General features: G+C 42.5%; 1 protein-coding gene across 1 annotated transcript; it reads left to right on the top strand.

The window, feature by feature from the left end:
• The first annotated feature begins 11,545 nt into the window (after window positions 1-11,545).
• LOC113590534 (gamma-crystallin M2-like) lies at window positions 11,546-12,669 on the top strand. Its single transcript, XM_035527313.2, has 3 exons — window positions 11,546-11,695; window positions 12,019-12,261; window positions 12,344-12,669. Exons 1-3 carry the CDS (start codon window positions 11,687-11,689, stop codon window positions 12,626-12,628), a joined length of 537 nt encoding a protein of 178 aa, XP_035383206.1. The 5' UTR covers window positions 11,546-11,686; the 3' UTR covers window positions 12,629-12,669.
• The last annotated feature ends 1,567 nt before the right edge of the window (window positions 12,670-14,236 follow it).

Raw genomic sequence — 14,236 nt, 5'->3', positions numbered from 1 at the left:
GCCCGTCACCTGGACAGCGCTGACGCAACACTGGATGGCAGGCCCGGATGGCAAAGTCGATCAGAGAGAATAAGGTGAGAGACAGAGGCAGAATCGCTCTCTGTGGGTTAAAGCTACATGGGAGAAACAGGGGGAATTAATTTGGAATAAATAACAAACATATCAGCAGCTCTTTAGTTATAGGAGCCTCTGCTGGGCTTCCTGAAGGACAAACTCAGCAGCAGCAGCAGGTCCAGGCTAGGAGGAGATGGAATGTGCAGGGAAAACCTGGGTGTGTATCATGGATCTGAGTATGTATCATGGATCTGAGTATGTATCATGGATCTGGGTGTGTATCATGGATCTGAGTATGTATCATGGATCTGAGTATGTATCATGGATCTGGGTATGTATCATGGATCTGGGTGTGTATCATGGATCTGAGTATGTATCATGGATCTGGGTGTGTATCATGGATCTGAGTATGTATCATGGATCTGGGTATGTATCATGGATCTGGGTGTGTATCATGGATCTGAGTATGTATCATGGATCTGGGTATGTATCATGGACCTGGGTATGTATTGTAGATCTGGGTGTGTATCATGGATCTGGGTATGTATCATGGATCTGGGTATGTATTGTAGATCTGGGTATGTATTGTAGATCTAGACATGTATCATGGATCTGGGTATGTATTGTAGATCTAGACATGTATCATGGATCTGAGTATGTATCATGGATCTGGGTATGTATTGTAGATCTGGGTGTGTATCATGGATCTGGGTATGTATCATGGATCTGGGTATGTATTGTAGATCTGTGTATGTATTGTAGATCTAGACATGTATCATGGATCTCGGTATGTATCATGGATCTGGACATGTATCATGGATCTGGGTATGTATCATGGACCTGGGTATGTATTGTAGATCTGGGTATGTATCATGGATCTGGGTATGTATTGTAGATCTGGGTATATATCATGGATCTGGGTATGTATTGTGGATCTAGACATGTATCATGGATCTGGGTATGTATTGTGGATCTAGACATGTATCATGGATCTGGGTATGTATTGTGGATCTGGGTATGTATCATAGGATCTGAGTACCATTACTGACTCTTGTTCCTGGCTGCATCTGAGATCAAGAGTATCTTTAAGCGCTAACCTATTTGTATTATCTAAGGATGCATTTTCTGGGTGGCTAAATATAAATGTAAACATAATCCTGCCCTGTACATGGAGCTATAAGGATCAGGAGGTGGGAGCAATTCCCTTTGTCATCTGTTATTAGTTTCTCTGCAGCCAGCAGTGAATGTATTTCCACAACCTTGAGCTCCAAGGTTCAACATGTCAAAGGTCCAAGTACAATCTTTAGACTATCCACTAGGGCCAAATTTCTGAACAGGTGCCATTTCACTTGTTCCTTTTGAGGTGAAAGGAATTAAATCTACAAATGTAAGTAACCAGACCAAACCTATATGGCCAAAAAAGCTTTACAGCATTAAAGCCACATCTAGAACTGGTGTCACCTCTTCTACTAATCAAAAGAAGCCACACAACAAACAATTTGTGCCTGTGAAAATAATTTGTGCCCGTGAGTTATTTATCCTGTCTCCCACCAGTCGACAAGATGCTTAAACTGAGCATCACTTGCTAAAAAAGCACAGGAACAAGAGACGACACTGGGATTGGACCCTTAATTACTAATTTAGTCCCATTCAGAAGCAACAGGCAGAGATGTCATTCCTGACACAGAATAATACTAAAAAAACACAGAATAACACGTCCCTCTGATGAGTCACACAGACTTTTCATTCATGCCCTAGGTGGTGCTTTCAGCTGAAAAGGCCGACTGGCATTGTTCAAGAACGATAGTCGAACCTACACCCGCGTTTCTGTGAGTCCAGGCACAGAATCGGAGGCTAGTTGATTTGAACCCCCTGACACTACTGCCACCACCACTACCACCCTAATTCCCCCCACCACCCTTTGCCCTGAAAATAAATCCATTGAGCTTCTGAAATTAAGTGTTTTCAATTCACACACAGCTACCTTCCTCCGGCATCACCCTGGCAGAATAAATGACTAGGATGTGTGAGCAATCTGTCACATTGCTTTTGAGGAGACTGCTGTTGTCATTTCCTCTATAAAGCTGCTTTGTGCCAGGGAGTCTTGGCTAGCTTTTTAACAGCCTCTTTTTTTTTTTTTGCACAGAACATTATTCCAAATGTGCTTTTGATGTTTATTAGAGGTGCCCTGATGCATGTCGTGCAGTTACAGCCTAGTCATTCTAAAATCTGCTGGGTTTTTAGTAGTAAATAGTAGCTCTCGTCAAAAGGCCTACGCTTCACGTGCGCCTTATGTTCCGCAGTGTCGTCCTGCTCGTCGTCGCATGCAGATAAGCATGCATCATATGATTATTGACACCCTGAATGCGAATCGAGAGCTGAGTGTCCATGCAATATGGCCTGAATCTCTCAGCTAAAGATTATCAGTAGGGTTTTCTTTTAAGGTGTAAAAACGCACGCGTCTCCTGTTTCAGCACCACGGATAGCTCCTGCTTGAGAAAAGCAGGAATTGAGAAGGAGAGCAGGTGAGCCTTATTTCAGCTGTGGACATCACTGACAAACAATTCGTGTGATCAATCACTCGCACTGAACTTCATCTCCCCTACACACCTTCCCAGCACATGGGCCACAGCCCTGGACGCCGATGGCCCTGCAGCGTTTAGGCCCGACACTAATCTAGCACAACTGATCTACAGCAGGCCTTCAGCAGCTGAGCTTAAGTGGGCAGTGAATTAAAAGTGAACTAAGCAGTGTGGTACACCTAAAATTATTATCAGGTTCACCAAAAGGTGCATAAATATTAATCTTTGTCTGTTCTGCAATTAACCAAATGTGAGCTGCTATACTGAAGTATTCTTCTATGATAAATTCATACTATAATATTGCAAATTTGATTTGATTATCATATTATATTTAGTTTTGACAATTTTCCTGGCATGTTCATACACCAACCACTGAACGTGTTATTAATATTAATATTGATCCTTTCTAATGAAGTCTTATGGCTGAATGATGAGTCTTATATTCTGCTTGCTTAGTCTGCCAGGTGTACCTTTTAACATAACATAACATACAACAATTCACCTTACTTGTTTTACCGGTGTACTCTGCTAGCTGTACATGGGGTTATTACTGGTGCTGTTTTATAACAATGCTCATATGTATTTTTTTTTTTTTGCTGAATGCTATTTTGATACCTTTTAAAACCTGGCAAGGGATAACAGATTAAACTGACCCTCTTGGGCTAACTCTGACTCATTCTATGCATACTGTTGATATGCAGGCATTGTTCCTGACTAACAAAGTAAACATTTTAAAAACAGGAATATACAAACATGTAAATGCCTGTATATAAATTAGAGAAGAAATACATAATTGCTCAAAGAACGTTCAAATACATAAAAGTGATCTGATTGGTGACTTTGCCCATATCCCCAACTTAAGAATTCCAGTTATTCATAGGAATAGATTCAGAAGATTGATACAAAAAAAAAGGAATACAAAAGGAATAGAGCTGATTTTTGATACCTTTTTAAGCTTACCTATGTTCTGAATGGGGAGGTCAGTGAGGTCAACAGCAAAGTGGAAGTGGGAGGGGTACTTAGAGCTCTGACATCACCAAGTCAGGTTCCAATTGCAACTGAACACACCAGTGTCTCTTCTATTCAAATTCTATTATACTTTCCAGATCCCTATTTACCTGGCTGAAGTCTATTAAATTAACATACTGTGCCATGAGTGCTTGTGGGTATCTGTGGATCTCTGGAGTGACAGATTTGGAATAGATTTATCACTGAACTGTAATTTCACTCTTAAAAAATGGCCTTCAACTTCAGTTCTTTGAAGTCTCAGACAAAGTGGAGGGAGAGATGCATGCGTGAAACTTCTTTTCTGCAAAGTGCAGCGGCCTCCGTCTCCCAGTTCCTCATTCTCTGGGTCCAGATGAAGGCCTGGCTTTAAAGAGCACTCACCTTGAAGAGAGACGGAGGCTGTGCCGAGGCTGGAGAACAGCGCACCACCCAAGCCCTCTGGAGTACGGCACACCTCTCAGCAGCACTGGGGGAATCCGAGCATGTTTGTTGTTTCTCTCGCCTTCTGTGTTTTATATGCGACGCAGGCCAGCCAGCCCCAGCGTGACTGGAGCCCGGCAAGGAAGTGCTCGATATCAAGGCGGGGCTGATTGATTTCAGCTAAGTGCTGCCACCAAACACAAGCTGCTTCCTTACCTCCATCTGTACTCCATCATTGTGCAGAACGGTGTCCTCAGTGCAAACGCCTCAGGGCAGAGTGGAATTTTAGAGGCCAAAGTGCCTGGTCATGTTAACCCACCATTTATTTGACACTGCCAGCTAACCTCAAGCTTGCCCAGGGAGAATGTGATTTATTTGTACTGTAGGTATATGTGTGTGTGTGTGTGTGCGCGTGTGTGTGTGTGTGCGTGTGTGTGTGTGTGTGCGTGTGTGTGTGTGTATGCGTGTGTTTGAGTCTTGGCCTGCAACTCCATAGCTGTAGTTCCAATAGGTTTTTTCTGGCTTAATTGGGAATCAAAGGCAGTGCGGCGCAAGCTGCTTCTGCTGCATGCACACTGAGTATTTTAACACACACACGCACACACACACACAGGGCAGGGCCTGAGAGACAGTCACAGGCTGTAATTAAGATCTGCATTCCCGCAGGCCTCCACTCCCATGACTGGGTTTTCTCTGCCTAACAAGCTGGTGCGGAGAGGAGAGGAGAAGACAGAGGAGAGGAGAGGAGAGGAGAGGAGAGGGAATTAATTGGACACCATTTTCAGTCTAACCGCTATGATTGAACTGGTCTACCAGCTCCAGTCCGTTTTAGTGAACGGAGACATGGAAACTGAACAAGTTCCCAGTGCTGTCTCACGCACAGTGAGCACACACACGATACACAGCACAAACTACAGATCACATCGATGGAGGGAAGACATGAATAACACTGGCCCTTAATGGGCTTATATGGGACAAGCTCTGTCTGCTCTACAGAGGGGATGTCCTTGATGGGGGTCCACACTTGCAGCCCATGTGGCTGACGTGCTCCAATCCGGGCACAGGCACAGCTGAGCCTATCGCTAGGCAACACGCCTGCCAATCGGGCGCCTGTGTGGTCACATGGCAGGAACGCCCGACGTTCTCTGACTAGCGTATCACCGCACCAGCGCTTCAGCCGTGAGAACACCTCGCCGGGTCTCCTGCTCACAGCTGCTACCGTCGCCCATCGGGAAAGCTGCAGTGGGAAGAAAAAGAGAAACAAACACTTAGTCTTAGCCATGGGAATAAGAGAATATGTAGTGTCAGGCAGGGCCCAGGGTGTGTTAATTATGTAATATCGGTTACAGAATTTCCTGAAGGTGCATGATGAGGCAGCGCCGTGTCTGTTCAACCCGACGCGGGCCAGACCTGAGAGGAGCGCCTGTATACTGGCACACGCGGACCTCGGTGGTCTTCACTGCATCATAGCAAAGCATCTATTCTTTATTTCTTTCTATAGTTCTCCCTCTCTCTCTCCCTTTCTCTCTCACACACGCACACACGCACACACACGTTTGTGCGGGTTTTAACACAAAGCGAGAATATGCCTTTTTCCGTTTCCATCCCTGCGGCAGTAAAGCGATGTTCACGACTGACTACCTCTGACCGACTTAATTCATCTGGAAACGCGTTCCGAGTGCATTAATACCCCTGTTCAATATAGTCCATGAAGACATTCTTCATCTCCATAATCAACTGGAGCAGAGACCAGCTGTACATTCTTCCTGCCTTTGTTTTTCCCCATTCTGTCTGTCTCTAGCAGGAAAGCATTAATAGTTTCATTTCCCGTTGTCGCCGGGCTATTGGGTTATCTCTTGATTAATGTTTCTGGTCTAAATTAAACCCGCTTCTCCGCACTTCACCATAAAACCAATAAACTAAAGGTCTTTCAGAAAACCAAGACACTGGAAAACAGTCCAGCTAGTGATGATTAGAATATTACTGGGTGTAACCGATTGTGAAATCATATGCGCTGCAGTTGTATCTGGCTGCGGGGAAGGGCAGGGGCAGGCATGTTTCTTTGAGCCGTGTCCTGCAGAACGAAACCTGAATCAATCACTATGCCAACTGGTCCCGGCCCGTGCTGTTCTCCTAGCTGGTCCTGGCTCCATTTCTAAGTCATTAATTAAGAGAGATCAATCAATAGGTGCTCTCCTTTCTCACCGTTCCAGAGAGCTGGGCGTTTGTAACCACCTTTCTGCACCGCTGTTCTGGGGTTAGAGCATCGCTTGGAAAGAGAGCCCATTAAAGACTGAATGATCCGAGCCACTGTGAGGCATTCTGGATAAATTGTGATTGACGCGGGCCTGCCTCTCATTAAGGTGACAGAGGCGCTTTCAGAGTGAAGAGCAAAATGTACACTATCTTCTGACGATTACTTTTGAGCTTGGAGTAATTGTCTGATATGGGAGGCCGTTGACACATTTAATTTCAAGTGGAAGGATCTGGTCTGTCCAACAGCTTTGATGATTTGTTGTTTTTTCATTTATTTTTATAGATGCAGAAAGTTTGTGTAAGGATTTGAAAGCCCATAATACATTATAAGATTATATAAATAATAAATAGATATAAATTTGCAAGATTAAAATTTTGTGCTGTGTTGAGCATGGGTGATGACTAATGCCAATACATTACAAAGATGTTGCCTAATTAACCTAAGGAACTGCAGTCAAGCTTCTTCTTGCCTACATTTTGAGGCAATATAAAAGGGTTCACACACACACACACACACACACACACACAAAAGAATGAAAGTCACACAAGGCCTTGTTATTCCTCAAGCTCTCACTTGCAGCGAGGAGTTTAATTAAGGACAGTCATTTTCACAGATAGGTTAATTAAATGTAATGAGGCTCCTGATGGTTTTTGTTCATTCTGAGATGGCAGCTTGGATTCCCATCACCCCTGCAGAGCACATTAACTCAGCCGCTGTCACCCCGAGTATAACCTGCCACTCCTCCCGTTTAAAAAAGCACGGCTCGTCCAAGTGCGGACCCAATCAGAGCCATAGGTTAGGGGCTCGTTACAGAAACCTCTGGAAAATTCTGGAGAATTGCAGCTAACAAGGGCACCTTGTGTGGTTCCCCTGTTTACAGTTCTGATCTATCACTTGTCACACAACCGAAAGGAGCTACCTCGACCCAGAACTTAAGGCCAGACACTGAGGTGTCACTTCAAAATTAATCATGCTCTTTTTGCTTATTTTTAGACTTTAGGTTTAATGTTAATCTGTTGTGGCCTATTCTGGAGTACCATGAGTGGTGGTAGCTTGCTACCAGACATGGGAAGCTCAGTTTGGATGAGTCATATCATTTGCAAATACATGTTTAGAAAGACCTGCCATAAAGTCTTAGATACAGGAGGTGAATACAGAGACAATACTGATTCAAAGCTCAAACTAGCTGGTTTATGATTAAGTTCTACATATTGAACCTTTCGAGGTCAATATGTGAAATTCACGTTGACCTCAATGTTTCAGTCCATCAGCACCATTTAGTTTCCGTCACACTCATATACATCAGCAATTCACATTCAAAAACCTAGAATGTGAATTGCTGATATGTTGTGAATGTGACATAAATGTGAATAGCTGTTTATAGAAGGTTAATGAACCAAAAAAGGTTTCATTTGAATGCGTCTGTGTGGACTGCAGCAAAATTAAGCTTTTCCTAAAGGGACTGAACAAAATCCATAGCTTGTCCCGTCCAGTTTGGAGCACAGCTCTACGGAATGACAGACGACTCCTTTAAAGACGTTTAGGGAAGTGCATTACAAAAAGATTAATGAGGAATGTAAAACGCGGTACAACAAGTCATTATTGTCATTTGTCACTGCAGATCTGTTGATACTGGAAAGCACATTTTGCAAACACGGCCATACATCAACCTGTTAGACAGTTTGGAAATTATCCATGAATCATGAATCACACCTGTAAGGCTGGGTTTTCCCGAGCAATCGATACAATCAAAAAATATAAAACAAACAAACAAAAAAAAAAAACAGTTTGAATATCTAGACTGGGGAAGTGATTTTATAAAAGTCATCCAAATAGGAATACGTTAAAGTAATCTGTTTCTCCAGACCTTGTGCCTTAAGTCATACAAATAATTTCTGCCTGCAGGAGTGATTATCTAGTCTCAATCTAAATCAATAATCCTAAAGTCTCCAGATGATTTCCAAAGACTGAGCCATTCTCCCTCTACAAGCAGCTATTTGCACCATTAATTACTTCCTTTTGGTCTCCGTGGAAACAGAACAAGCGCCCTCACGACTTCCTCTCCCCTTAAAAGGACAGGAGCGTGTAAGTCAAATGATCTATGGCCATACTAAAGAGGCCACAATGGAGCTAGCAAAGGTCCTCAATAAATGCCCTTTCCTGACCCCGGTCCTCTCCCCGCTGCCTGGGATGCTTTCCCTGCCACCATAACTGCTGGACAATTTGATGAGGAGAAAAGCAGTAGTAGAAAAAAATATTTTATAAGAAAGCATTTTATCGCTGATTGGGCCAATGATAAGCCTGGATTTCTACGAGCAGGAAGCAGGGGGGAGTTGTTTTCTCACATGACAGTGTTTTATAGCACCTCCAACTCCTATTGTGAAACAGCAGGGGGAAAAAGGGAGCGGGTAATAACATGCAGCATATGGTAGAAAGGTAGACCATATGAACAGGAGAAGAGAGAGAGAGAGATGCAGTGTTTAGCATCTTAGGAATTAGATTGAACAGTGAGAGGCAGATGCTCTCTCCCTGACAGATTTAAGGAGATGAAGTGTTGAAAGTAAGGCAGAAGGACGACAGGGTGACACAGAGAGCGAATTTCACCCAGAAGAGGAGCACAGTCACCAGGAAAGGAGCAGTGACCTCCCCAGCATACCCTGCAGGGAGGCGCGATCAGTCAGGGACTCCTGCTCCCATCAGCCAGCCAGCTGTACGTGCAGGACAATGGGCTTGAACCATTACTCACACACAAGATGCTGACAAACCGCCATCAATGCATTTGAATCCTAGAGGACCTCCACTCCTCCCTCCAGCACACATGTTCCAATGGCTCACATAAGCATTCAGTCACACTGAAAATTCACATTATTTATCACAGCATGAAATATAATTTAATTTAACTAGGTTGTTTTGAATGTGATATTCTTTTCATTGCGACAAAGGTTAATTAAAACATAAATCAGACATCTATTCATTGCATAAGTGTTCAATCCCCATGATCAATACTTGGCTGCACCACATTTTTGCAGGAATTACAGCTGCGAGTCTTTTAGGGTATGTTTCAATCAGCGTTGCATGTCTGCATCCTGACATTTTCCCCATTCTTACTGGCAAAATTGCTTGAGCTTTCTCAGATTAGTTGGAGACTATTGATGAAGAGCATTTTTCATATTTTCACAGCCTCTCAATCAGATCGAGGTCTGGGCTTTGACTTTGAGTTCTTGCTTTTGAACCACTTCTGTGTAACCTTTGGCAGTATGCTTAGGGTCATAGTCTTGTTGGAAGGTGAACCTCTATCCTAATTTCTTGCTGAATGAACAGGGTTTCTTTAAGGATTGCCCTGTATTTGGCTCCATCCATCCATCCATCAACTCCATCCATTCATCAACTGCGGTTTTCTAGTCCCTGCACAAAAAACATTCCCACATGACAATGTTTCACTTGGGGCGGGAGGTGAGCAGTGTTTGGTTAGTGCCATATATAGCTCACAAGGCCAAAAAGTCCAATTTCGGTCTCACCAGACAAGAGTACTCTGTTCCAGAAGTTTGCAGTGTCTCCAACATGCCTTCTAGTTAACTCCAAATGATGGCTTTCTTTCAGTGAAGGCTTTCTTCTTGCCACTCTTCCATAAAACCCAATAATTGTCCTGTGCAAAGCTTTTCTCAGCTGCGGCCCTCTCCAGGTCCGTCAGAGTACCCTGCAGCTTCTCGGTTGCTTCTCTGATTATTGCCCTTTAATGACCTTTTTGGATGGCTGTGTCTAGAGCTGTAGTTGTGCCATATTCTTTCCATTTCTTTATAAAGGAATGGTGCTCCATGGAATGACAAAATATTGTGATTTTTATAACTACACTCTGATCAGTACATTTCTATAATTTTGTCCCAGACATGCTTCGATAGCTCCTTTGTCTGTATGTGCTTTTAAATTGAATTTTTACATTTACATTTACGTTATTTAGCAGACACTCTTATCCAGAGCGACTTACAAAAGTGCTTTGTCATTTACTCATAGAATACATCCTAGCCAGTGCAGTAGAGTTCAGATACCAATGATCTAGAATACTGTAGAAATACAGGGATCACTGCTGATGCCTAGAAGTACCAAATACATACGGTCTATCTTTGACAATAAGTGTAATAAACAATAATTTTCTTACTGAAACTTTAATTGCTCACAGGTGGACTCAAAAAATTCCGTGACTTCTGAAGACTAATGGTTGTACCAGATCTAATTTAAGTGTTTTCACAGCAATGGGGGTAAACACTTATTCAGTGAAAATTTTAATGGGTTTTTTCTGTATGAATATTCTTCATTTTTTTAATGAAAACAAATGGGACTTTTCGTTGAACCCCTTAGAATTACACAGTAGAGAATGATCCTCTGAGCCTGTCTCTGTCACTGCTAGTTGAGTAAAACTTTGACACATGGACTATAGTATTTAGTTAAAATACATCAAAAAGCAATATATTTAAAAAGGGAACATTTAACAAATGTTTGCAGAAAATTATATAGGCCATTCTGCTCTCTGAGATGTTAAATGATCGCTGTGCATTCTCCAGGCACGTGCACACTTCCACACAGCGTGCCCCGAGCCAGTGACAGCCCACAGACGGACAGATTCATAAAGCAGATTTAATGAAAAAATAAGATATCTCAGCCATCAAGACAAGCTGAGAGTATGTCCAAGTCTGACCCACCAGTCGGAGGGAAATGAAAATCAATTCGAAAGTTAACAGCTGCCTGAATTACAGCTCTCATAAAAAATAGCAATCCAAAACATTTATTTTTCTCCAGAAAGACGATTACTCACAGACGCTGCCTGTGAAGTGCCTGTGGGTCCCCTCTGAGAGCATGTTAAGTGCATACAGTATGGTTACGTTTAAAAAAAGAAACAGATAGTGCCATGATAATAGAACAGGGGTAGTTATATATTTTTCTACACCTACACCTCTGCTAAATCCTCCACTAATCCTGACTGAAAGACAAAAACAAAATAAAAGCCACCTTTGTGGAGTACAGTTGAATGTTTTTTGCAAACATAACAAAAAGTACAGAACAGTGGTCACATTTAAGACATAAAGGGCAAACAAATCCACAACGCACACAGAAAAGGTGCAGATCTATTGTTCTGCCTGTGATATCCATTTTAAGCACTGCGGGAACTTAATCACATGGAACTGTAATGAAAGCAGACGAGGTCAATGGTGGGCTTGTGTGCTATGTTGCTTGCTCAGGGCTTTTGTACAATGGGAGGTGTTGAATCATTTGGGTTTGGTCAGGTATAAATACCAGGGTTAAACGGGACAGTCTGCATCAGTCACAGTTTGGAAACAGCTCCAACGAACCGAAAATACCCGTGACAACTATGGGCAAGGTGAGAACCATATGTGAAATGTATCAAATATCAAATTCTATATATACAAGCAGCATAAAATTATTACCCACATCCACAGCTAATCCACTGTGGCTGTGGTTAATTACTCTACTACTTCAGTCTTAGTTTTATCTCATTGATGGTTTTTGTTCATTCTTTGTGTTTAGTTAAAATACATTGAAAAGCAATATATTTAAAAAGAGAACATTCAGTGTGTAACATACCAGGCAAAAGAAGCCATTTATGTTCTGAATTCTGTATCTAGAGTTTCCAATGTTCCCATTAGACTAGAGCATGCATTTATCTCTTCTTGGTTGTTCTAGATAATCTTCTTCGAGGACAGGAACTTCAAGGGCCACTCCTATGAGTGGACCAGTGACTGTAGCGACATGGCTCCCTTCCTGGCCCGCTGCCACTCCTGCAGGGTGGAGAGCGGCTGCTGGATGGTCTACGACCGCCCCAACTTCATGGGTAACCAGTACTTTGTCAGGAGGGGCGAGTACGCCGACTACATGAGCATGTGGGGGATGAGTGAGTGGGTCAAGTCCTGCCGCTTGATCCCAATGGTATGTTTACCAGATCTCCAACACATAGCCATTTCCTATATCTACACAGACTCAACATTTTTCCCTCTTTTTCCCCCAACAGCACAGAGGACCCTACAGAACGAGGATCTACGGGAGGGAGAACTTCATGGGCCAGATGATGGAGATCATGGACGACTGCGACTCCGTCACAGAACGCTACCACTGGTCCAGCGGCTTCATGTCCTGCCATGTGCTAGACGGCCACTGGCTCCTGTATGAAATGCCCCACTACAAGGGCAGGATGTGGTACTTCCAGCCTGGAGAGTACAGGAACTTCAGGGAGATGGTGGGAACAGGCAGCATGAGATTCATGAGTATGAGACGTATATTGGATTGCTGGTATTAAATTGCTTTATTGTTAAATAAAGTAACATAGAATATAAGGAAGCACTATTTTGTCTCTCATTTTTTTCCTAAAACATACATATTCTCATATGTATCCTATATTTTAACTGGGAATGCAGTTAATAATTAGTTTACATTCTGGGATTGTAATATGCAAATCTCACACCACCACTGTATTGAAAAAGGCAGTGTCATCTAACAATAAGCATGTATTATATCTTTAAAAAGAAAATGACACAAATATACTTTATTTATAGGTCTTACTTTTTGTGTTTCTAATCGCAAGGAGACAATAAAATTCGATAACCACAGCCATTACACTTAAAAATAATTGAATGAATGAATCGAGCATTACAAAATATGTAGAAGGAGGCGAATTTTCACCTCGTAAACACTAGAGGTCATAAAATAGCGGAGAAACATTCAATTAGCTATTGATCCTCGGGACAAAGGGAAATAGATGATCTGTGCAGTTTCCCTCAGGTTTGAAAGATGGGCAGAGATGAAGAGAGGAAGAGAAAGAGGGCAGAAGAAAAGAGAGCCAGACAGAAAAGAGCCAGAGAGAGAAAAAAAAGACACAGCAAGGGATGGGGGCTCATTTTCCTTCTTTTGGTGTCCTGTCAAATGTCAATGATTAGATTTACAAATTCTCTTTGCAGGAGCCCAGTTTCAGAGCTTATTCAGTGCCTGATTAATGGAAAGTTCACGTTCACCCCAACTTACATTGGAGAGCACATCTTAGCAGTGTCAGGCAAGTCACTAATCAGATATGACAACAGATCACCAGCAGTAATTATGAGCTCCCAAGTAATTTCATGCTAAGCAACAAAGAATCATTTACTAAACAATGATGACAAAGGAGACTGGGAAATACAGATTCACAAAACAAATACAGGCCATTCAGTGACATGGTCATCTTGGAGATTTATCCACTGGATGAACCAGATATGACACTGGGCATGTAGAGCTGCAGAAAGAACAGCAGAAACATTCACCAGACAATGTGAGCTGCAGTAAGATGCAAAATGACTGGTTTTGGACCACTACCCAGCACTGAGACCTACTGGAGCTAGCATTTCATGAAAGTTGATTAAGTTTTAAAGGTAACACAGATCCAGTCTGACTGTATGGCCACATGGCTTCCTCTGACTGGCTCTTCCAAGACCTCATCTGCATCTTCAAAAATTTTTAATAATACATACAGGTGGGGAAAAAAAATCTAGTTGCTGCTTTTAGAGTCCAAAAATTTATGCAAAATGTGACCATTATAAGATGCAAATGGGTTCTGTGGACATTTTGTAGGCAAGCCTCTGCCAACCAGAGAGATTAGGGGAGCGGTAAAAATTCCCATGGACAAATAACATCTTGGCAACACCAGGCCATTAATGCATGGAAATGACTTTACGTGGCAGTCCTGCACAGAGCTTGTCTTGGCTGTAATGGAAAGATCAGAAACCACCCACGTGGGTCTCATGGACACCACAGATGAGTTCTGCACACCCTGATGCCATATATTCCCCATTTCTTATATCAATCAAGATGGATGCTTTTCATTCGAAACTTGAACAGGTCTTACAATTAACATTTTAACAAAGGATTATTCTTTCAG

This window comes from Electrophorus electricus, chromosome 8 (assembly GCF_041902795.1).
Source record: "Electrophorus electricus isolate QZ-2024a chromosome 8, ASM4190279v1, whole genome shotgun sequence".
Lineage (NCBI taxonomy): Eukaryota > Metazoa > Chordata > Actinopteri > Gymnotiformes > Gymnotidae > Electrophorus > Electrophorus electricus.
This window is presented reverse-complemented; position numbering and strand designations above follow the sequence as displayed.